This window comes from Mus caroli, unplaced genomic scaffold (assembly GCF_978045245.1).
Source record: "Mus caroli unplaced genomic scaffold, Mus_caroli_1 scaffold_20, whole genome shotgun sequence".
NCBI classification, from domain to species: Eukaryota; Metazoa; Chordata; class Mammalia; order Rodentia; family Muridae; genus Mus; species Mus caroli.
The window spans coordinates 48,152,156-48,176,438 of NW_028227275.1; the positions used below are offsets into that span (position 1 = coordinate 48,152,156).

General features: G+C 38.0%; 2 protein-coding genes across 2 annotated transcripts; one reads left to right on the plus strand and one right to left on the minus strand.

The window, feature by feature from the left end:
- Positions 1-418: 418 nt before the first annotated feature.
- Positions 419-1,351, plus strand: LOC147000165 (olfactory receptor 5B3-like). The gene has a single exon (XM_085834272.1). It carries the CDS (start codon positions 419-421, stop codon positions 1,349-1,351), a length of 933 nt encoding a protein of 310 aa, XP_085690398.1.
- A 7,710-nt stretch (positions 1,352-9,061) lies between these two features.
- On the minus strand, positions 9,062-12,940 carry LOC110288344 (olfactory receptor 5B3-like). Its single transcript, XM_021154715.2, has 2 exons — positions 12,801-12,940; positions 9,062-10,057 (listed from the first exon to the last, which is right to left on the minus strand). The coding sequence occupies exon 2, from the start codon at positions 10,036-10,038 to the stop codon at positions 9,106-9,108; it is 933 nt and encodes a 310-aa protein (XP_021010374.1). The 5' UTR covers positions 10,039-10,057; positions 12,801-12,940; the 3' UTR covers positions 9,062-9,105.
- Positions 12,941-24,283: the final 11,343 nt, after the last annotated feature.

A 24,283-nucleotide genomic window follows, 5' to 3' on the forward strand; every position in this document is an offset into this window, starting at 1 on the left:
GGATCCCAATTTGGCCCTGTCACTGGTTGGTCATTTATTCAGTCTTTGTTCCTTTTTTGTTCCTACATTTCTTTTAGACAGGAACAATTCTGGGTCAAAAATTTTCAGGTAGGTTAGTGGGTCTATCCCTTCACTAGGGGCCCTGTCTATCTGCTGGTCTTACATTTTTTTAAAATTAATTCTATGTCTATATGGGCTTTGTCTACATGTACGTGTTTACACAGTGCATAAAGCAGTATTGAAGAGGGTGTCAGACATAACCCCTGAAACTAGGCTACAGACAGCTGTGAGCTTCCATGTAGGTGCTGGCTCATTTGGAATAGAGAGCCACAATGTATTGCCACTAAAAAATCTCTTCAGCTCCTTATATTATTCTTTTTTATTTAACAAAAAATTAAGGGTTTCTGTTGATTAATTGATGCCATTGATGGAGAACGTGACAGAAGTGACATGGTTTGTCCTGCTGGGACTCAACAATGACCCACAACTGCAGCTTCCCCTCTTCATCACTTTCTTCCTCATCTACACCATCACCCTGGTAGGGAATCTTGGGATGATCCTGCTGATTCTCCTTGACTCTCGGCTCCACACCCCCATGTACATTTTCCTAAGTAACCTGTCCTTAGTGGACTTTTGTTACTCTTCTACAGTCACTCCAAAGGTCATGGCTGGATTCCTTACAGGAGACAAGATCATGTCCTACAATGCTTGTGCATCTCAGATATTTTTTTTTGCAACCTTTGCCAATGTGGAAAGCTACCTTTTGGTCTCAATGGCCTATGATCGCTATGCAGCAGTGTGTAAGCCCCTACATTATGCCACCACCATGACAACACCAGTGTGTGTGTCTCTAGTCATTGGCTGTTATATCTGTGGCTTCCTGAATGCTTCAGTCTATACTGCAAATGCATTAAGTCTCTCCTTCTATGAGTTAAATGTGGTCCATCATTTTTTCTGTGACATTCCAGCAGTTATGATTGTATCTTGTTCTGATAGACATATTAATGACCTGGTTCTTATTTCTGTAGCCAGTTTTAATATATTTTTTGCTCTTATACTCATCTTGATATCCTACACATTCATTTTTACTAACATACTAAAGATGCATTCAGCTGCAGGATGTCGTAAAGCTCTCTCCACTTGTACTTCACACTTCATAGCTGTCTCCATTTTCTATGGGACACTAATATATATGTACTTACAGCCCAGCTCAAGTCACTCTATGGACACTGACAAAATTGCATCTGTGTTCTACACCATGATCATCCCCATGTTGAACCCTCTGGTCTACAGTGTAAGGAACAAAGAGGTGAAGAATGCATTCACAAAGATTGTATTGAGGTCAAAATAATTTACAGCTTCTATTTTCCCTTTTGAGGATGCAAAATATGTGTATTCATTCCTTTCATCTTAACTTTATATTGAATCTCATTGTCATACCCTACACTGAATACATGAAATTAAAGTGATGCCTTCTTCTTTACAACAGTGTGTTGGCTATCAAAAAGGTAACATCTTGTTCAGAAGAGTAAAGCATACATAAAATATCTATGATAACTTTTGGTCAGCTTGTGAAAAAACTGAGTATATTATCATATACAATCCTTTTCCATATAATATCATTTCTGTGACACCAATACAAATCTATGTAATAAGGTGAATGAAATGCCCATTAAAAAGATACTCATAATTTTCTTGTGAAGACTTATATGGATGTAACCTAGATTTGTTATCTAAGTTTATTTTCAGTTAATTGTGCTCATTTCATAGGGGTATCCAGATGATCTTAGCAAACATTTTGTGGTTATTTAATGAGTAAAATATGAGGTTGTATTTAAAACATACTTGAAACAAGTTGACTTAATTAAAAAATGTCAATATTTATCAGCTTCCTACTTACGAAAGATCACCTGGATCAAGCCAAAAGCAGTGGAAAAAGAGCAACCTCCATCTTTTGTTTATTTTGTTTTGTTTTGTTTTTCAATTTTTTATTAGATATTTTCTTCATTTACATTTAAAACGAGTTATTGAGTAAGATTTATCACCCACTTCCTTCTTCCTTACCCTCTCATTTTCTCAGTCTCACACACACACACTACATTTTCCCTTCATCATTATCAGGCACTTGAGCTATCCTCCTTGGCTCATCATTTTAAAACTGATTTAATACTAGTCTTCTATCTTCCTTCTATCTTCTAATCTCAAGAACTTATTGTAAAAAAAAAATCTGTGACAGTTCAGAAATGATTCAGCGGATAAATTGCTTGCTGTACAAACATAAGGTCATGAGTTAGATCTCCAGAACCCATGTGAAATCTGGGCACAGTGTCACGTGTCTGTAATCCTGGCACTGCTACAGTCTCCAGCACAAGTGGCTGTCACCTTAACACAGAAACTATCAAAGGCATGAAGATTGGTAACTGATGCATACTCATGGCAGGAATATAGATTAATATAAGCACTCTGCATACTTGTAGAGAGCATCCTATACCATGATGCTGTGTAAAAATTCAAAAGAAATTAAATCAGTTTGGAAAGAAAAAGAGCAAGAAACCATGACACTACACAGTCCCTGCAGTGATATTCATAATACACTGGGAATGCAATAAAAACCTAAATGTTCTCCCCTGATTGCAGAACAAAGAGAATATAGTACTCAAATAACAAATATAACAGAACATATATAACATACACTAATGATTCATAAAATATCTATTATTTATAGTAACAATATAATACACTAGAGATCATTAGGGTTAATTAGGGATGGGGACAAATAGAACAGAGAAGACTTATTAGCTAACCAGTTAAGAAGCCCAGAGGGCCAGAAGAATGAATGGATATATGCACTCTTATGGGGTGAGAGGCATGGGGTATCCTCTAGAAAGTACCAGTGACCTAGAAGGTGACAGACTCTCAAGACTCAATGTGGGGGGGGGGGCTTAGCCAAAATACTCAGCAATGGGGAGAGGGAACTAGAAGGGTCTACCTGCAGTATATAGACAGGGCCTCAAGTGTAGGGACAGGATTACCAACACACAGTCATGATTTTTGACCCAGAATTGTTCCTGTCTAAAAGACCTGCAGTGACAAAAATGTCGAAGAGACTGAAGGAATTGTAGTCCAGGGACCTGCCCAACTTGGAATTCATCTTGTTTGTGTGTGTAAGGGTGGGTAGGGTAGACTGTATCAAGGTTTGATGCTATTACTAATGCTATGATGTGCTTACAGACAGGAGTCTAGCATGGCTGTCTACCCTGAGAAGGTATGCTGAGAGGCCCTACCAGCAGCTGGCTGAGACAGATTCAGATACTAACACCCAATCATTGGACTGCAGACCGGACTCCCTATGGTTGAATTAGAGGAAGGACTGAAGAAGCTGAATCAGGGGGCAACCCCATAGGAATATCAGCAGTCTCAAATAATTTGGACCACTGGGGGCTCCCATAGACTGAGTCACCAACCAGATAGCATACACGGGCTGGTCTGAGGTCCCAGCACATATATAGCAGAGGGCTGCCTGGTCTGGTCTCAGTGAGAGATGTGCCTAATTCTTCAGAAACTTGTGACCCCAGGTAAGGGAGATGCTTTGTGGGGGTGTGTGGGGTGCATCCTCTAGGAGACAAAGGGGAGGAGGATTTGTACAAGGAACTGAGGAAGGGCGATGGCTAGAATGTAAATAAATAAAATACTTTTTAAAAAGTCACTTTAAAACTTACATTTTTTGTAGTTCTTTTGGAGGTTTTGATTTTAGATAGTATAATATAATTATATCATTTATCCATCACATTTTTCCTTCATTTAAACTCTCCAATATGCCCTTCCACACACTGTATCGATTTTATAGCCCATTTTACCACTAATTGTTATTGCTAGCATACATGTACATCTATATGCATATATATTCCTAAATATAACCAGAGCTTCAAATTGTTTTGTTTCCCAATCTGGAAATCTACTTATCTTTCAGCTTTTCTCAGTTGCCTGTAGGACTTTGGGTAGCCTTGAGGCCTTATGGGTTTTCCCTCTCCACTTTGTCATATTCATTGGCCAGTAATGTCTGTAGAACTTTATGGATATAATTTCTGAGTCTCACAGCAAACTCCCTGATCTTACAGTGAGTTATTCCACATTCTCTTCAGCAATGTTCCATTAGACTTATGTGTATGAATATCTTAGAGATGTTTCTATTGGGCCTGTGCTTAATAAATCTGGATTTTGATTTATTACAAATTTTTGGTTCCATTGGAAGAGAGTGAGGACAATTAGCAGGATATAAATGATATCATGTCAACAATGGTTAGTGCAGAGTATCTTTATTGAAGAGAGAGGTTAGGGAGAAAGATGGGTAAAATAACCCTAAGTCTGAGAAAGTCATAAGGAACTATATAGTAACTATTTACCTAAACAAACTGTATAATAAATATATAGTTTTAATTATTTTCTCATATCGATTAGCAATAGTTCCTCCAAGAGGAAAAGACCACACAACAAGAACATTAATATCAGACATGAGAAGCTGTCTTTTGAGTTGTTGGACAGGGATGTTCAGGAGATTCCCAACACTGACAGAAAATGCTAGTGCCTTTCACTGCTCCCCAGAGAAGGAAGGCAAGTCACTATTGCTGAAGATAACATGCACTTCAGAAATAGAGTCCATACTCCTCTGAGATCAAACTGACCTGTATGCTCCCCACACTCAGGACTAGCTTTCATGGTACCAGAAGACACAACACAAGTTTCTAAATGATAGAAACAATCAAGAGTCCAACCCAAGTCTGTCTATGAACCACATCAACCATCATCATTGCTTAATAACCCTCAGGATGCAACAGTGGCAAGACTATCTTGGCAGCAACCAACCAACTCACTGAACAAGAGGGATACCATGCCTGATATTGAAAAAAAAATATGTACCCACTTACTGCTTGTTAAGTTATGGTTATTGGAAGTGAATATAAAACTTCTAATTTACTAAATTAATTTAATTCCTAACATCAATATAAAAATATGTTCTAAACCCACAGGTAAATACATAAACCTATTTACATTTGTTTATTTTGTCTGTTTGCTTATATGCCGCTGAGAACAATTAATGTAAAAGTAAGATGCTTAAGATTGTAGATATCCTGTGTTGCTAAATAGCAAAATCTTTTTATTTTATTTTATTTTTTCCTTTTTTAAATTAGGTATTTCCTTCATTTACATTCCCAATGCTATCCCAAAAGTCCCCCATACTCTCCCCACTACTCTCCTCCCCCCTCCCACTCTTTGGCCCTGGCGTTCCCCTTTACTTAGGCATATAAAGTTTGCAAGACCAATGGGCCTCTCTTTCCAGTGATGGCCAACTAGGCTAGCCACCAGCAAGTCCCAAATGCCAGAAAAGCAAAAGGATCCAAGGTCAGAAAAGGTGATGAAATTAGCTGAAATTACCAACAAAGGGGAGGGAGAACATGTAGAGACCATATCAACAGTCTAGTCAATGTCCCCATTTGGGTGATGGGGTCACCCACCCATCTCCAAATTTTTGACTCAGACTGGCTCCTTCCTAAAGGATTATAGGAACTAAATGTGAAGCAGAGACTGATTCCAGAGACTGCCCCACATGGGGATCCACCCCATATAAAGACACCAAACCCAGACATTATTGGGGATACCAAGAAGTGTTTGCTGACAAGAGCCTTTTATGGCTATCTGCTGAAAAGCTCTGCCAGGGCTTAAAAATACAGAGGTGGATGGTCAGAGCCAACAATTGGATGAGCATGGGGGCTCCAATGGAGGAGTTAGAGAAAGGATTGAAAGAGCTGAATGGCTTTGCAACGCCATAGAAAGAACAACAATGTTAACCAACCAGATAGCCCCAGACCTCCCACGGACTGAGCCACCAACCAAATGGTACATGTACAGGGACACATGGCTCCAGCCACATATGTAACTGAGGATGGTGTTGTCTTGCATGAATAGGAGAGGCCCTTGGTTCTGTGAAGGCTCAATTTGCAAGTGTAGTGGAATGCCAGGTTGGTGAGGTGGGAGTGGCTAGAAAAGAGAGGAAGCACCCTCATAGAAGCAGGGAGAGGTGGGACAGAATAGGAGCATTCAGGAGGAGAAACCAGGAAAGGTGATATATTTGATGTAAATTCATAAAATATCCACTAAAAATTGTTTTCACTTTCATGAGTTTTTTTGTTTTTCCATATGAAATTAAGAATTTTTCCTGCCATGTCTTTGTAGAATTGTGTTGAAATTTTGATGGGGATTATATTGAATACTTGGTAGGGTGGCAATTTTTATATGCTAATCCTACCAATCCATGAGCATGAGAGACCTTTCCATTTTCTACATCTTCAAATTCTTTCTTGAAAGACTTGACATTCTGTCATACAGATCTCTCACTTTTTTAGATAGAGTTATGCCAAGCTGAAGGATGAGGGTGACCCTGTAGGAGAACCAGCAGTCTTTTTTTTTTTTTTTTTTTTTGGTTTTTGGGACAGGGTTTCTCTGTGTAGCCCTGGCTGTCCTAGCACTCACTTTGTAGACCAGGCTGGCCTCGAACTCAGAAATCTGCCTGCCTCTGCCTCCCGAGTGCTGGGATTAAAGGCGTGCGCCACTACGCCCGGCTACCAGCAGTCTTAATTAAACTGACCCCTGAGATCACTCAGACACTGGACCACCAACAATGCAGTTACACAACAGCTGATAGGGGGCTGCCAACAATATACAGCAAAAGACTGCCAAGTCTGGGTTCAGTCAGAGAAGATGTACCTAACCCTCAGGATACCAGAGGCATCAGGGAGTGGGGAGGTCTGGAGGTGTGATGGGTGTGGTGATATCCTCATGGAATGGGTAGGGGAGGTATGGGATGTAGAACAGTCAGAAGGTGGACTGGGAGATGGATAAAACCTAGAGTGTAAAAAAAATTATTTTAAATGTAATTGATAAATACATTTAAGAGTTATGTAGAATTTTGAGGAACAACTAGTAGTTTCTCACAATTGAGACTAATTTAAAATAAAATTTTCATCATGCTTCACCAGTTAAGTATAAGCTTTCTGAGGTTAGGATATAGTGGAAAACATGTCCTAGCCTTGCATCCTGAAGAATCCAGTAAGTCACCAACTCATCCAATGGTAATTTCCTAAGTTCCAAACTACATGTTTAGAAAGGTTACACTTAGCCAGGCGTGGTGGTGCACACCTTTAATCCCAGCACTTGGGAGGCAGAGGTAGGCGGATTTCTGTGTTTGAGGCCAGCCTGGTCTAAAAAAGTGAGTTCCAGGACAGCCAGGGCTATACAGAGAAACCCTGTCTCAAAAAAAAAAAAAAAAGAAAAGAAAAAGAAAAGAAAAAAGAAGAAGAAGAAGAAGAAGAAGAAGAAGAAGAAGAAGAAGAAGAAGAAGAAGAAGAAGAAGAAGAAGAAGAAGAAGAAGAAAAAGAAAAAGAAAAAGAAAAAAAGAGGAGAGGAGAGGAGAGGAGAGGAGAGGAGAGGAGAGGAGAGGAGAGGAGAGGAGAGGAGAGGAGAGGAGAGGAGAGGAGAGGAGAGGAGAGGAGAGGAGAGGAGAGGAGAGGAGAGGAGAGGAGAGGAGAGGAGAGGAGAGGAGAGGAGAGGAGAGGAGAGGAGAGAAAGAAAGAAAGAAAGAAAGAAAGAAAGAAAGAAAGAAAGAAAGAAAGAAAGAAAGAAAGAAAGAAAGAAAGAAAAAGTGAAAGGAAGGTAGAAGGTAGGTAGGTAGGTTACACTTAACAGATAGCATAAATGAACTTATTAACATAACTTTTAAAGAGCCATTGGAAAATTATGGTAAAGATTTAGAAGTTACTAGAACTACCTTTATTTGGTAAAAAGTAAGCCAAAAGCAGTACAATAGTCATGGAAGTTTTCAGAAGTTGGCACCTCTATTGAGATCTTAAAAGAAGAGTGGATATATAATTTCACTGTGTACTATTTAGATCATCATCTTAGCCTCTAAAGAAAAACAGTGGCTCTTGGAATTTAAAAGGAAGTTATTAGGTTTTCTTAATCAATTGTTGACTCAAATTACAGCTACTCTGTGATCTATGGTTGCATTGTTCTAGTAAATAACACATATTCAGGTACTGAGCTTGCAGATATATTAATACCATTTTCCCCATCCTTGTCAATAAACACTAAGTGAAGTTTTTTTTTTTTTTTCCAGGCCATACACCCATAGTGTCCTTTGGATCTGCAGTATCAGCTTTTACACTTGAGCGATTATATCTCAAAAAACGTAAGATTTTCCCCATGTAAAAAATTATACAAAGTCCCATTACATCAAGATATTTTGCTAAATGTAATTACTGAGAATATGGACATTAGACTAACATCAGAAAAGAGAAAAAAGTGTAAAAATTGAAGAGTTAACAATGAAAACCATTCAAATAAACATAATTTAAGGGAAAGACAATTTTAATGGGACATTTTCTCAATACATAGCTCATGTTAATATCTGAATGTAAAGGGAAAATAAGCTAAAGATTTGTGTTAGATTGTTAGTTTGATGCTTCAACAAAACACAGCAAATTTAGATTCACCAAAATGAACATCCCCTGAAGAGTATTTCAATGTGGAATCAAAAATCCTTTCAGTAAAATGACAATGATTATTAAGTATCACAGTATACCAGAAAGATAAGGTTAAAAAGAAATAATTGAATGAATCAATAATGATAAAAATATTTTTGACAAATCAATCACAAAAATTCAAAATTATCGTAACTCCCATATTAAGCTTCTAATTATACTGTCCCTTCCTTTGTAGGAGAAAATGATAATCATAGACAAGAATAAGCACTCACATCATGAACTATTATAAGCTTAAAATATAATCTACTATATGTAGAAGATGTCATAAGAATTTAATATTATGGAGAATGCCAGGGCCAAGAAGTGGGAGTGGGTGGGTAGGGGAGGAGAGTTGGGGGAGGGTATAGGGAACTTTCAGGATAGCATTTGAAATGTAAATGAAGAAAATATCTAATAAAAATTGGAAAAAAGAAATGTAAATGAAGAAAACATCTAATAAAATATTGTTTTTGAAAAGAGAGAATTTTAATATTATATCACAAAATATTGAAAGTTATTATCATAATGATTATTTTTCTTTCAGAACCCATTTCATGAATGCACTCTTGACTTCTTTGTTCCTCAGGCTGTAAACTAAAGGGTTCAGCATGGGAATGACCATGGTATAGAAGACAGACACAATTTTGTCAGTGTCCATTGCATGTCTAGAGCTTGGCTGCAAATACATGAAGATTGTTGTTCCATAGAAAATAAAAACAGCAGTAAAGTGGGAAGCACAGGTAGAAATAGCCTTCTGAAGTCCTGCTCCTGTGTGCATGTTTAAGATTGTGATAAAAATTATAGTATATGATACTAATATTATTATGAGAGCAAAGAAGAGAGTGAAGCTGGCTAGATAAATAAGTACTAGCTCGTTGATATGCCTATCAGAGCAAGAGAGAGCCATGAGTGCTGGCATGTCACAAAAAAAATGATGGACCACATTAGACTTACAGAAAGAGAGACTGAATGTATCTCCAAGGTAAACTGAGACACTCAAAAACCCAAGAACATAGCAGCCCATGATTAGACACATACATACACTTGGAGTCATGGTGGTAGCATAGTGTAAGGGTTTACATACTGCTGCATAGCGATCATAGGCCATTGAGGCCAACAGGTAATTTTCCACAGTAGCAAAGGTTGCAAAAACAAACATCTGAGCAGCACAGTTATTGTAGGATATGATCTTGTCCCCCAATAGAAGCCCAGCCATGACTTTTGGTGTGATAGCTGAAGAGTAAAAAACATCAACTAGAGACAAGTTACCAAGGAAAAAGTACATGGGAGTGTGGAGCCGAGAGTCCAAAAGAATCAGCAGAATCAACCCCAGGTTCCCTACCAGGGTGAAAATGTAGATGAGGAGAAAAATGATGAAGAGGGGAAGCTGCAGTCCTGGATCATCAGTAAGTCCCAGCAGGAGAAAGTGTGTCACTTCTGTCCAGTTTTTCAATGGTGTCATCTAACAAATTGGCAATGCTCTGCAATATTGAGAATGGAATGAATAGTATGTTAACAAACTGAAAATTCAGGAGGATAAACAAAATATATAGACAGTCACTGAAGTAACTTGATTGGAAAGAATCTCTACAACATCCTGGACATTGATGTGAATTTCATGTGCTAGTTACATATAGGATCACATGCTTCTTAATATGGAAATTTTGATAAATAATTTATGCAACGTAAAAGATTGCCTTTCCTTCCATCTGCTCCATTTTTAGTCCCTGTATATCCTTTACAAAAGAACAATTCTGAGTAAAACTTTTAGAGATGGATGGCCCCATCCCTAAACTGAGGCCCATGCTATCTACTAGAGGTGGTCTCTTCAGGTTCTATCTCCATTTTGTTTGGTATTTCTGCTAAGTCATCCATATTTGGTCCTAGGAACCTCTCAAGAGAGGAGGCCTTTGGTCTTGTGGAGGCTTGTTGCCCCAGCATAGGAGGATACTAGAGCCCTTGGGTGGGTAGGTGGTAGAACACCCTCTTAGAGGCAAAGGTAAAGGGGAGGAGATTATGGGTTTGCAGAAAGGAGACAGGGTAGGGAACCAACATTTGAAATGTAAATAAATAAAATAACTAATAAAAAATAAAGTTGTGTCTATCAATGTACAGAGCATAAGAGAATTTGGAACACCTCCTTCTCAATTAAAAGCTTTTATCTAATATAATTCTACCAGTTTCAGGGTACTATGTGAAAAATAATGTGGGAAGAATGTAAGAAGAAGAAGGATGGATGACTACAAGGAAAGAGGGTCTTCCTGATATAAATATGAATTTACAGACACAATGGCAATACACAAAACCTTATAGAACTTCAAGACAGAAGGGGTGACAAACACTGATAGTGAAGTGGATACACATAACCAAGAAGTAATCTGCAATAGATATACTCTGATAAAAGGGGAAACACTTTTCTCCAATCCAGTCTCAGATTCATTGGTATATCAAACACATAGCAGCTGAGGTCCCAAGCCCATGATTAGTTAGCCTGTATAATAAATGCCATGATTTTAGTAGACTTTTTATACAGTTGTTGGATTTGGAGCATTATTTGTCTTTTCAAATTTTGGCATGGCTAGTTGTTTGTTTGTGAGTGTGTGTGTGTGTGTGTGTGTGTGTGTGTGTGTGTGCATGTGTTTTCAAGGGGAATGGATGACACATAAAATTCCTGTGTGTGGGGAAGATTTGGGAGAAGATAGGACAGGGGAGATATATTTTGCACAAAATTTTTAAATAAAAGTATTTTTGTCCATATGTTAACCAAGTTTTGAGTTTCTGGAAAACAATATCTCAAAAACTTTTCTACCATCTCATTTCTGAACTCAATAATGTGTGAGATTTTCACATCTGCCACCTACTAAGTACTGACTTAAGCAGATTCCACATACCGTCTCTTCTTTTGTTCAAGCAAGAAAAATGACAGTTTTTTATAATCACAATGAAATAAAAGCCCCACACTTTAATTACCACAACGAAGTGTAAGTGATGATCCCTTAATTTGTATTAAAAAAAACATTAGAGCAAATGTAAAGTGAATTTTACTTCAGTAAAGAAAATAAAAACTTGAAAAAGAAGTTACAAGATTTCAGTAACTGGTAAGCAAAGATAAAATTCCAAATATAATACAAAATAATATTTAAGAACAAAATCTGTTGAACAACATCTGAAATAGTCAATATGGTGTCCACTGTTAATTGACTAGATGGAGTCTTTACTCAGCAATAAAGGCAAATTCTATCCAAGATCACTTATCAGAAAACTCTTTTCCCATGTTCTATAAACATTCTGTTGCTCAACAGACATTTTGCTATTGTTGATACAATGCATGCAAGGCTATTTTTAAAATGTACCAAGGAAAAATTATTAGATTCAGAACCAGATGGCAGAGAAAAAAGTAGTCATATTCCTATATGAAGAGTGGAGATCCTCAAGATGATATCTATTTTAAGTGCTTATAGCCAAGGCAGATCTATGATTTTAAAGCAAAGAATAAGGTAAAGTCTGAACTTGTTAAAGTACTTAGGAAAATTTTATCATTTGAAAATAATTTTCCTGTTTTCATTATTAGCATGCTTTATATTGACTGTTTATTTTTAACCTCCTGTGATAGATGAACAAAATTTAAATGTATAGCATCAACTAATATTTAGCTGTTCTTCTGCCTACTTCTTATTCTTAGGTGTGAATGTCACATAGGAACCATCTACTAAAATACTTTAGGAGAAAAGGTCTCTATGTATACACCTCAGTTAGAACTTAGTTTTCAGATAATACTAAAAATAATATTTTAATAAGTTTAATAAGTCACAGTGGATATATCTTCACCTGTATTGACATGAATTATACTTTTTACTGTATAGTGACCCTTACCACTTGGCTTGAAAAGAAAAGTTAATTCACCCAAGTCAATCAGTCTGATATGAAGGCAATGGAATGTGGCCTCAGTGTGATTACAGGCAGAAACCCACTCAAGTTGTATTCAAATAACTCTAAGTCTGTGCAGAGAAAAGTGAGGAAAGAGCATTAAAATGGATCAGTGTCCAAATTGATAATTATTTTTCTGCTTTGTAGATAATCTCATAACTGCAATATATTTTGCAGATTACAGGCATAAATCCTGAAAAAGAGACATTACTGAAAATCTAAAAAAAAAAAAAAAAAGATGTTACCAGTATTAAAGTATACCAACATAATGTTTGTTTTTTTAGTAATTTCTCTCACCTTGCTTCTGGCTCCTAGCTAACTTCTGGTAAGAAGACTTTATGGTTAATAATTATCTCTTAAATAAAAACAGTAATGAATGAAGCATCGTATAAAGTTTATTTCTTCCAAGCTATATTATGGAGTTATATATGATTTTCAGAGTCTACTGTGTGCAAATATGGAGCAAATTATATGGACCTGGCACGTTCTGGAGAATTCCTCCAGGACTCTATCTGCTGTATCATCCCTACATTGTGAAAGGAAGCAATTAAATAACCCATGGGAAACTCATTGGTTACTCTAATATTCACACATCTTTTTACATTGTACGTAATTAATTGGTTTTGGAATCTAAAATTTGTAATTATTCTTTTTATTTTACTTTCATTTGAGGCTATACTGAAACATATTTTAAGAAATTAACTTAGAAAAGGGATTCAATATTTACTTGAAATTAATGGAAATAGCATAAGCATCAGTATAGCATTTTCACCTTTGTTCTTGTTAGTTCACTTCCTTCAGTCCACTATTGTATCCCCTTACACCTCTTCATTCTGGCACCATTCCTTCTTCCAGCAATCCTCCTTCTATAGAAAATAGTTTTCTTCTTTAATACACACATGTACTATTATGTTTCAATTCTGGGAATAATTTCTGCCAACAAGAGATAGATATGTGCTTTCAAGTGCACATGATCACAAGGAAATTTAAAATATGTTCTAAAATGGAAATTTGTAAAATGAGAAAACCTATCCCAATCAACATCATATACATGCCAACATGGATTATAGATACACACAAATACACACACACACACAAACAGACACACACATTATAATGACACTACTGAATGTTAAATATATGCTCACAAAACATCAAGAAACACTTATAAGAAAATAATTCTTAGAATAATGAAGGATTTTTCATCAAAAACCATGGAAGCTACTTCCCTACTTGCTGATTCCTCTGAAGCAAAACTAACCTGACCTGAGCAGCCCACTATCCCATAGGAACCTTCATCCCTCTGCCCACACACACATCTCTGACCACCTACAGTAGACCTGTGAATCCTCAACAATATAATTCAGCATCTATTTCCCCACCCATCTTCCATGCTTACTGGATCATCTGGAACAAGACAAGCTGTTCTGAGCAGCCTGCTAGCCCAGACAGATCCTCATTCTCTCACCACTTCTCTGTCTACAATCATTAGACCTAGAGCTCCAGAACCATTCATACTACAAATCATGAACCATACAAACTGCAGATCCTGAACTGTATAGCCCAAAGATACCCATAACAGGCATGCCACACCAGCACCACCAATGTTAATACCTTCCAATTTCCTGCTACAACAGGATTATCTAGGGACCAAATCGATACAGATGGCTAAAGATCCTCAAAGTAACACAAACAACAAATACCTAAGCAAAACCATAACTTCAGAGCACAGCTATCCAACTATAGCAAGCCTTGAATATCCTAACACAAAGAAAGCACAAGAAAAGGACCTTAAATCCAGTCTTCTGAAGAAGATATATGCCTTTTAAAATATATGAATAGATCCCTTGAAGAAATACAAGAAAATATAACCAAACAGGTACAGGTCTTTTAAAAGGAAAAATTAATCCCTTAAAGACATACAGGAAAATATAATTAAGCAGGATAGAGACATAAATATAACTTTGCAAGATCTGAAAGGGGAAATAGAAGCAATAAAGAAAACAAAAACTGAGGGAAATCTGGAGAAAACCTAGGGAAAGGGACAGGAACAACAGATGCAAGCATAACCAAGAGAATACAAGAGATGGGAGAGAGACTCTCAGGTGTACATGATACTATATAAAAACTGATACATTAATCAAAGAAAATTCTGCTACATACAAGGAACATACTTAGACCTATTGGAGTTACACCAGACTTCTCAACAGAGACTAAGAGCCTGGTCAAAGGTCATGCAGACTCTAAGAAAACACAAATACCAGCCCAGACTACTATATTCAGCAAAACTCACAATCAACATAGATAGAGAAACCAAAATATTCCAGGACAAAACCAAATTCAAACAGTATCCATTAACCAATACAGCCCTGCAAGGGATCCTAGAAGGAAAACTCTAACACAAGAAAGGTACCTACACCAAAGAAAAGACAAGATATTAAGTATCTCACAACAAAGCTAAAAGGAGAGAACCACAAGTACATAAAGCCACCTTAAAAAAAAAAACATATCAGGAACCAACAGTCATCTGTCTTTAATATATCTCAATATTAATGGACTCAACTCATCTATAGAAAGACACAAGCTAACAGACTGGATACAGAAACAAGATCCAGCATTTTGTGGCATATAAGAACATATCTCAACAACAAAGATAAATACTATCTCAGAGGAAAAGGATGGAAAAAGATTACCCAAGCAAATGGTCCCAGGAAACAAGCTGAAATTGCCATCCTAATATTCAGTAAAAGAGACTTCCAACCAAAAGTTATCAAAAGTGATGAGGAAGGACACTCCATATTCAGCAAAAAGAAAGCCCACCAAGAGAAAGTCTCAATTATAAATATCAATTCCTTAAAGACAAGCGCACCTACATTCATAAAAGAAATTTTACTAAAGCTCAAAACACATTGAATACCACACAACAATAGCCAGAATCTGGATACAACCTTGGTGACTCAAAGACAGAAGAATGGATACAGAAAATTTGGATCATTTATGCAATGGAATACTACTCAGCTATTAAGAACGAGGATATCCCAAGTTTTGAAGGTATATGGATGAAACTAGAATATTTCATCCTGAGTGATGTAACTCAGAACCAAAAAGACATACATGGTATGCACTCACTAATAAATGGATATCAGCCAGAAAATAGGTAGAGAATATTCAAGATACAGTCCCCAGAATTCAAAAAGGTCAACAGGCTGATGTGCCCAAGTGAGGATGCCTCAGTCCCACTTAGGAGGGAGAAGAAATAACCACAAGGGGGTGGGAGGGAGGGAACTGGGAGGAAAAGGGGACAGTGGGGGCAAGAGAGGAACACGATCTGGTATTGGGTAGGGGAAAAGATCTGAAGCCCTGAGTGCCAGAAGAAGGAATTGAAATAGGCAATCTCAGGAGGTAGGGAGACCCTCCAGAATGTACTAGACACCTGGAAGATGAGAGACTCAGGACTCAAGGGGAGGGACCTTAGATGAATTGTCCTACAGTGGGGAGAGGGAACTTATAGAGCCCACCTCCAATGGTAAGACAGGGCATCAAGTGAGGAATGGGATTGTCATCCCACAGTCAAAACACTGACCCATAATTGCTCCTGTCTGAAAAAACTACAGGGACAGAAATGGTGGGGAGGCTGAGGAAAAGGAGGTCCGGCAACAGGCCCAAAGTGGAATCCAGTTCAAGGAGAGGCCCCAAAGCCTGACAATATTATTGAAACTATGAAGCGCTCACAAAAAGGGACCTATAATGACTGCCTTCTGAAAGACCCAACAACCAGCTGAAACAGTGAGATGATTATACTTGCACCCAACCAACGGACAGAAGCAGGTGACCCCTGTTGTTGAATTAGAAAAAAGTTGGAAGAAGCTGAGGAGGGCAACCCTGTAGGAGGACAACCAGTATCAATTAACCTGGAGCCCTAAGATGTCTCAGATAATGGAACACCAACCAGGCAGCATACACCAGCTGATATGAGGCCCGCAACACGTGTAGAGCAGAGGACTACCGGGTCTGGGTCCAGTCAGAGAAGTTGCACCTTCAAGAGACTGGAGGCCCCAGTAAGTTTAGCAGTCTCTGGGGTGGGAGTCGGGTCATCCTTGTGGAAACATGGGCTCAGGGAGAAGGGTTGGGGTGTGGAATATTCAGAGGATGGAGCAGCACAGAAATAAAATCTGGAGTGTAAACATATAAATAAATAAATAAATAAATAAATAAATAAATAAATAAATAAATAAATAAAAGATAAAAAAATAAAAAAACACAGCAACAGAGATAGATATTACCTCAGATAAAAAATGTTTTCCATTTGTTAAAAATGCTGTCTTTTTTCCACTGGATGGTTTTAGCTCCCTTGTCGAAGATCAAGTGATCATACCTGTGTGGGTTCATTTCTGGGTCTTCAATTCTATTCCATCGATCTACTTGTCTGTCACTATACCAGTACCATGCAGTTTTTATCACAATTGCTCTGTAGTAAAGCTTTAGGTCAGGCATGGTGATTCCACCAGAGCTTCTTTTATCCTTGAAGAGTTTTTGCTATCCTAGGTTTTTTGTTATTCCAGATGAAATTGCAGATTGCTCTTTCTAATTCTTTGAAGAATTGAGTTGGAATGTTGATGGGGATTGCATTGAATCTGTAGATTGCTTTTGGCAAGATAGCCATTTTTACAATGTTGATCCTGCCAATCCATGAGCATGGGAGATCTTTCCATCTTCTGAGATCTTCTTTAATTTCTTTCTTCAGAGACTTGAAGTTCTTATCATACAGATCTTTCAATTCCTTAGTTAGAGTCACTCCAAGGTATTTTATATTATTTGTGACTATTGAGAAGGGTGTTGTTTCCCTAATTTCTTTCTCAGCCTGTTTATTCCTTGTGTAGAGAAAGGCCATTGACTTGTTTGAGTTAATTTTATATCCAGCTACTTCATTGAAGCTGTTTATCAGGTTTAGGAGTTCTCTGGTGGAATTTTTAGGGTTACTTATATATACTATCATATCATCTGCAAAAAGTGATATTTTGACTTCTTCTTTTCCAATTTATATCCCCTTAATCTCCATTTGTTGTCGAATTGCTCTGGCTAGCACTACAAGTACAATGTTGAATAGGTAGGGAGAAAGTGGGCAACCTTGTCTAGTTCCTGATTTTAGTGGGATTGCATCCAGTTTCTCACCATTTCTTTTGATGTTGGCTACTGGTTTGCTGTAGATTGCTTTTATCATGTTTAGGTATGGGCCTTCAATTCCTGATCTTTCTAAGACTTTTATCATGAATGGGTGTTGGATTTTGTCAAATGCTTTCTCCCCATCTAACAAGATGATCATGTGTTTTTTCTCTTTGAGTTTGTTTATATAATGGATTACTTGATGGATTTCTGTATATTAAACCATCCCTGCATCCCTGGAATAAAACCTACTTGTCTGGGTGAATGATTGTTTTAATGTGTTCTTGGACACATTAGTCCAAATTAGTGAGAATTTTATTGAGTATTTTTGCATTGATATTCATAAGGGAAATTGGTCTGAAGTTCTCTATCTTTGGTGGATCTTTCTGTGGTTTAGGTATCAGAGTAATTGTGGCTTCATAGAATGAGTTGGGTAGAGTACCTTCTATTTCTATTTTGTGGAATTGTTTGTGCAGAACTGGAATTAGATCTTCTTCGAAGACCTGATAGAACTCTGCACTAAACCCATATGGTCCTGGACTTTATTTTTTGGCTGGGAGACTATTAATGACTGCTTCTATTTGTTTAGGGGATATAGGACTGTTTAGATCATTAATCTGATCTTGATTTAATTTTGGTACCTGGTATCTGTCTAGAAATTTGTCCATTTCGTCCAGGTTTTCCAGTTTTGTTGAGTATAGCCTTTTGTAGAAGGATCTGATGGTGTTTTGGATTTCATCAGGATCTGTTATGTCTCCCTTTTCATTTCTGATTTTGTTAATCAGGATGCTGTCCCTGTGCCCTCTAGTGATTCTGTCTAATGGTTTATCTATCATGTTGATTTTCTCAAAGAACCAGCTCCTCACTTTGTTGATTCTTTAAATAGTTCTATTTGTTTCCACTTGGTTGATTTTGCCCCTGAGTTTGATTATTTCCTGCCGTCTACTCCTCTTCGGTGAATTTGCTTCCTTTTGTTCTAGAGCTTTTAGGTGTGTTGTCAAGCTGCTAGTGTGTGCTCTCTCTAGTTTCTTTTTGGAGGTACTCAGAGCTATGAGTTTTCCTTTTAGAAATGCTTTCATTGTGTCCCATAATTTTGGGTATGTTGTGGCTTCATTTTCATTAAACTCTAAAAAGTCTTTCATTTCTTTCTTTATTACTTCCTTGACCAAGGTATCATTGAGAAGAGTGTTGTTCATTTTCCACGTGAATGTTGGCTTTCAAATATTTATGTTGTTATTGAAGATCAGCCTTAATCCATAGTGGTGTCATAGTATGCATGGGAGAATTTCAATATTTTTGTATCTACTGAGGCCTGTTTTGTGACCAATTATATGGTCAATTTTGGAGAAGTACCATGAGGTGCTGAGAAGAACAACAATTGGTGCTGACACAACTGGTGGTTATCATGTAGAAGAATGCGAATGATCCATTCCTATCTCCTTGTACTAAGGTCAAATGTAAGTGGATCTAGGACTCCACATAAAACCAGAGACACTAAAACTTATAGAGGAGAAAGTGGGGAAAAGCCTCGAAGATATGGGTACAGGGGAAAAATTCCTGAATAGAACAGCAATGGCTTGTGTTGTAAGATAGAGAATTGACAAATGGGACCTCATGAAACTGCAAAGCTTCTGCAAGGCAAAAGACACTGTCAATAAGACAAAAAGGCCACCAACAGTTTGGGAAAGGATATTTAGCTATCCTAAATCAGATAGGGGACTAATATCCAATATATATACATATATATATCAAGAATAGGGCTCAGAGCTAAACAAAGAATTCTCACCTGAGGAATACCGAATGCCTGAGAAGCACCTGAAAAAATGTTCAGCATCCTTAATCATCAGGGAAATGCAAATCAAAACAACCCTGAGATTCCATCTAACACCAGTCAGAATGGCTAAGATCAAAAATTCAGGTGACAGCAGATGCTGGTGAGGATGTGGAGAAAGAGGAACACTCCTCCATTGTTGGTGGGATTGCAAGCTTATACAACCACTCTGGAAGTCAGTCTGGCGGTTCCTCAGAAAATTGGACATAGTACTACTGGAGGATCTCACAATACCTCTCCTTGGCATATATCCAGAAGATGTTCCAGCCGGTAAGAAGGACACATACTCCACTATGTTCATAGCAGCCTTATTTATAATAGCTAGAAGCTGGAAAGAACCCAGATGCCCCTCAACAGAGGAATGGATACAAAAAATGTGGTACATTTACATAATGGAGTACTACTCTGCTATTAAAAGGAATGAATTTATGAAATTCCTAGGCAAATGGTTGGACCTGGAGGGCATCATTCTGAGTGAGGTAACACAATCACAAAAGAACTCAAATGATATGTACTCTCTTATAAGTGGATATTAGCCCAGAAACTTAGTATACCCGAGATATAATATACAATTCGCAAAACACATGAAACTCAAGAAGAACAAAGACCAGAGTGTGGACACTTTGCCCCTTCTTAGAATTGTTAACAATCACCCATGGAAGGAGTTACTGAGACAAAGTTTGGAGCAGAGAAGAAAGGATGGACCATCTAGAGACTGCCATATCCAGAGATCCATCCCATAATCAGCCTTCAAATATGACACCAATGCATACAATATCAAGCGTTTGCTGAAAGGACCCTGATATATGTATCTCTTGTGAGACTATGCCGGGGCCTAGCAAACACAGAAGTGGATGCTCACAGTCAGCTATTGGATGGATCACAGGGCCTCCAATGGAGGAGCTAGAGAAAGTATCCAAGGAGGTAAAGAGATCTGCAACCCTGTAGGTGCAACAACATTATGAACTAACCATTACCCCGGAGCTCTTGACTCTAGCTGCATATGTATCAAAAGATGGCCTAGTCGGCCATCACTGGAAAAAGAGGCCCATTGGACATGCAAACTTTATATGCCCCAGTACAGGGGAATGCCAGGGCCAAATTGTGGGAATAGGTGGGTAGGGGAGTGGGGGGGAGGGTATGGGGGACTTTTGAGATAGCATTGGAAATGTAATTGCGGAAAAAACGTAATAAAAAAAAGGAAAAAATGATTAAATGAAAGATTAAAAGATGTAAAAAAAAAAGAACAGAATCTTCATATATTTATTAATTAAAGTCAAAATAAATCAGAAACAAAAAATAATGGATACTCCATATTTCAATTCATTTTCCTGACCCTATGTCCTTCTCTCCTGTTTCTTCCCGGACCTGATTCTGACCCCCTTTTTCTCTCTCCCTCCCATGTCCTCTCTCCCTCTACTTCCTGTGATCATTTTGTTCCCCGTTCTAAGTAAGACTGAAGCATCTACACTATGATATTCCTTCTTTTTAAGGTTCATATAATCTATGAGTTGTATTGTGGGTTTCTGACCTTTTGGACTAATATCCACTTTTCATACCGTACATAGTATGTATGTCCTTTTGTGTCTGGGTTGCCTCACTCAGGATGATATTTTCTTGTTCCAAACATTTACCTGAAAATTTCATGAAGTCATTGTTTTTAATAGTTGAGTTGCACTCCATTGTGTAAATGTACATTTTCTGTATCCATTCTTCCATTGAGGGACATCTGGGTTGTTTTCAGCTTCTGGCTATTATAAATAAGGCTGCTATGGACATAGAATCCTTGTTATATCTTGGGGCATATTTTGGGGATATGCCAAGGAGTGGTATAGTTGGGTTTTCTGGTAGCACAATGTCCAATTTTCTGAAGAACTTCCAGATTGATATCAGAAGGGGTTTTACCAAAATGCAATCTCACCAGCAATGGAGGGGTGTTCCTATTTTTCCACATCCTTGCGAGCATCTGACGTTGTCGTAGATTTTTTGATCTTAGCCATTCTGATTGGTGTGAGATGGAAGGTCATGGTCGTTTTGATTTCCCTTTTCCTAATAACTAAGGATGTTGAACATTTCTTTGGGTGCTTCTTGATCATTAGAGATTCCTCAGTTGAGAATTCTTTGCATAGTTTGTACCCCATTTTTAAATAGGGTTACTTAGCCCTCTGGAGTCTAGCTTCTTTAGTTATTTGTATATATTTTATGTTAGCCCTCTAACACATGTAGCATTGGTAAAGATCTTTTTACCAATCTGTAGGTTGCTGTTTTGTCCTATTAACAGGTGTCCTTTGCCTTACAAGTTATTTTCTGTTTCATGAGATCCCATTTGTCAATTGTTAATCTTAGAATCTGAGACACTGTTTTGTCTCTTCAGGAAAATTTCCCCTGTGCTGATGAGTTCGAGTCTCTTTCTCACTTTCTCTTCTAGTTGATTTTAGAGTATCTGGTTTTATGTGGATGTCCTTGATCCACTTGGGTTTGAACTTTGTACAAGGACATCAAAATGGATTAATTCATATTCTTCCACATGCCAACAGCCTCTTCAACCACCACCATTTGTTGAAAATTATGTTTTTTTCTACTGGGTGATTTTGGCTTCTTTTTCAAAGATCAGGTGACTATGGGTGTGTGGGTTCATCTCTGGGTCTTCAATTCTATTCCATTGATCTACCCACCTGTCTCTGTACTAATACCATGCTATTTTATCTCTACTGCTCTGTAGTGGGCTTGAAGTCAGTGACAGTGAGTCTCCCAGAATTTCAATTATTTTTTAGAACAGTTTTCACTATCCTGGGTTTTTATTATTCCAGATGAAGTTGAGAATTGCTCTCCTCTTGTCTGAGGAATTGAGTCAGAATTTTGATGGACACTGCATTAAATCTCTAGATTGCTTTTGGTAAAATGGTGACTTTATGCCACGTGCTCTGGTCGAGTCAGCTTGACAAGCTGAGAGGCTTGAAAGCTACTCGGAGGCAAAAGAGTTTCACAGAGAATTGCTCCTGGAGTCTGGCGTTCTCTCTAACCCATACATTAATTTTCCATTCCCGTGTTAGTCTAGTGTATGGATCCACATGCTCTCTTTTAGGATTACCCTATTATAAGTGCCTTTTAAGATTGAATCCTGACATATCTAAAGCCAGTGTTCCAACAGTCCTAGAACATCCCTGAGCTAGACAGTGACATTCAGAATAGCCTCTGGTATTACACTATCACTTAGAATAAAAGCCAAGTCGCACCCATATACAGGAATTTACAATGGTTTAGGAAGTAGATCGGGCTATGGTTTTAGAGTATTGCATTATTCATGAGATGTTTAGCTAGAACGGAACGCCCTAGTTAGAACCATGACTTGGGTGTGAAAGCCCTTGCCCTAGGAGTGAAAAGATCTCACAACTGGCTTCTAAGACTATAGCTGACCTTAGATAGGGATGACTTTGTCTCAGTTATTTTATTGCCCAGTTTCTGCCAGTCTTTGCGTTTTCATTCCTCTGTTCTGTGTAAGAGTCATTAAGCATCCAGTTACCTCATTTGTACCTTGCGGGTATGTCACCCAACTTCCTTATTGTCTTCTGTATAAAAAAATCTGATGCTCGATTTGACAAATTACATTCAGATCCAACACAACCTCTCCTGTGTGCATCTGTCTGTCAAATTCATCCTACGCTTTGCCCACCTGCCCGAGAGACCCGTTCCACGCAGACACAGGGACCCACAGGGTCTGCGGCAACTTTACTATGTTAATCCTGCTGACCCATGAGCATGGACCATCATTCCATCTTCTGAGGTATTCTTTGATTTCTTGAACTGTTAGCTATTCTAATTCTAATTAGCTATGTAAATAAATGTTTTCCTGAAGCAGACACAGGTGAAAGAATATTTTGATAAAGAAAACACATGAAAAAATATTTTCCTGGACCAAATGTAGGTGAAAGAAAGTTTTGATAAAGCGGACATGTGAAAGGATGCATGATATTTAGAAGGAATATAAATATAACCCAACAGACAGTGGGCAACACTGGATGGTATCAGTATACCCTACCAGTTTTTACTGCTCATCCTTTTTTGTGACTTCATAGAGAGAAACGCACGAAAAAATTTCTGGTGGTAATCTAAAGACTTCTTGATTCTTCTTTGGACATGAGCCAATTGGCAGAGTGAAGTGGAAGTTTCTGGATATGTCAGCTGATGCACTAAATCTAATAAACACTAAATCTAATAGAACAGATTGTAGATAATTCCCTTGAACTCATGATTCAGGAGACAGCTTCCTGAACAGAATACAAAAGGGTCAGGAACTAAGATCAACAATTCATAAATGGGATCTCATGAAATTGAAAAGCTTCAGTAAGTCAAAGGAAACCACTTATGGGACAAATTGGCAGCCTACAGATTGGGAATATATCTTCACTGACCCTACATCCAACATAGGGCTAATATCCAAAATATATAAAGAAGTCAGATGCTCACAGTCAGCTATTGGATGGAACACAGGACCGCCAATGGAGGAGCTAAAGTACCCAAGGAGCTAAAGGGATCTACAATCCTATAGGTGGAACAACAATATGAACTAACCAGTACCCCCCCACCCCCCCGGAGCTCGTGTCTCTAGCTGCATATGAATCAGAAGATGGCCTCAGTACAAGGGAACGACAGGGCCAAGAAGTGGGAGTCGGGGGGGGGGGAGTGGGGGGGGGCGTGTGGGGGACTTTTGGGATAGCATTGGAAATGTAAATGAAATAAATACCCAATAAAAAAGACATAATAAATAAATAAACACGTAAATAAA

Excerpts from the sequence above, each read along its gene's own strand:
- LOC147000165 (XM_085834272.1), top strand. The coding sequence starts at position 419 with ATGCCATTGATGGAGAACGTGACAGAAGTGACATGGTTTGTCCTGCTG.
- LOC110288344 (XM_021154715.2), bottom strand. The coding sequence starts at position 10,038 with ATGACACCATTGAAAAACTGGACAGAAGTGACACACTTTCTCCTGCTG.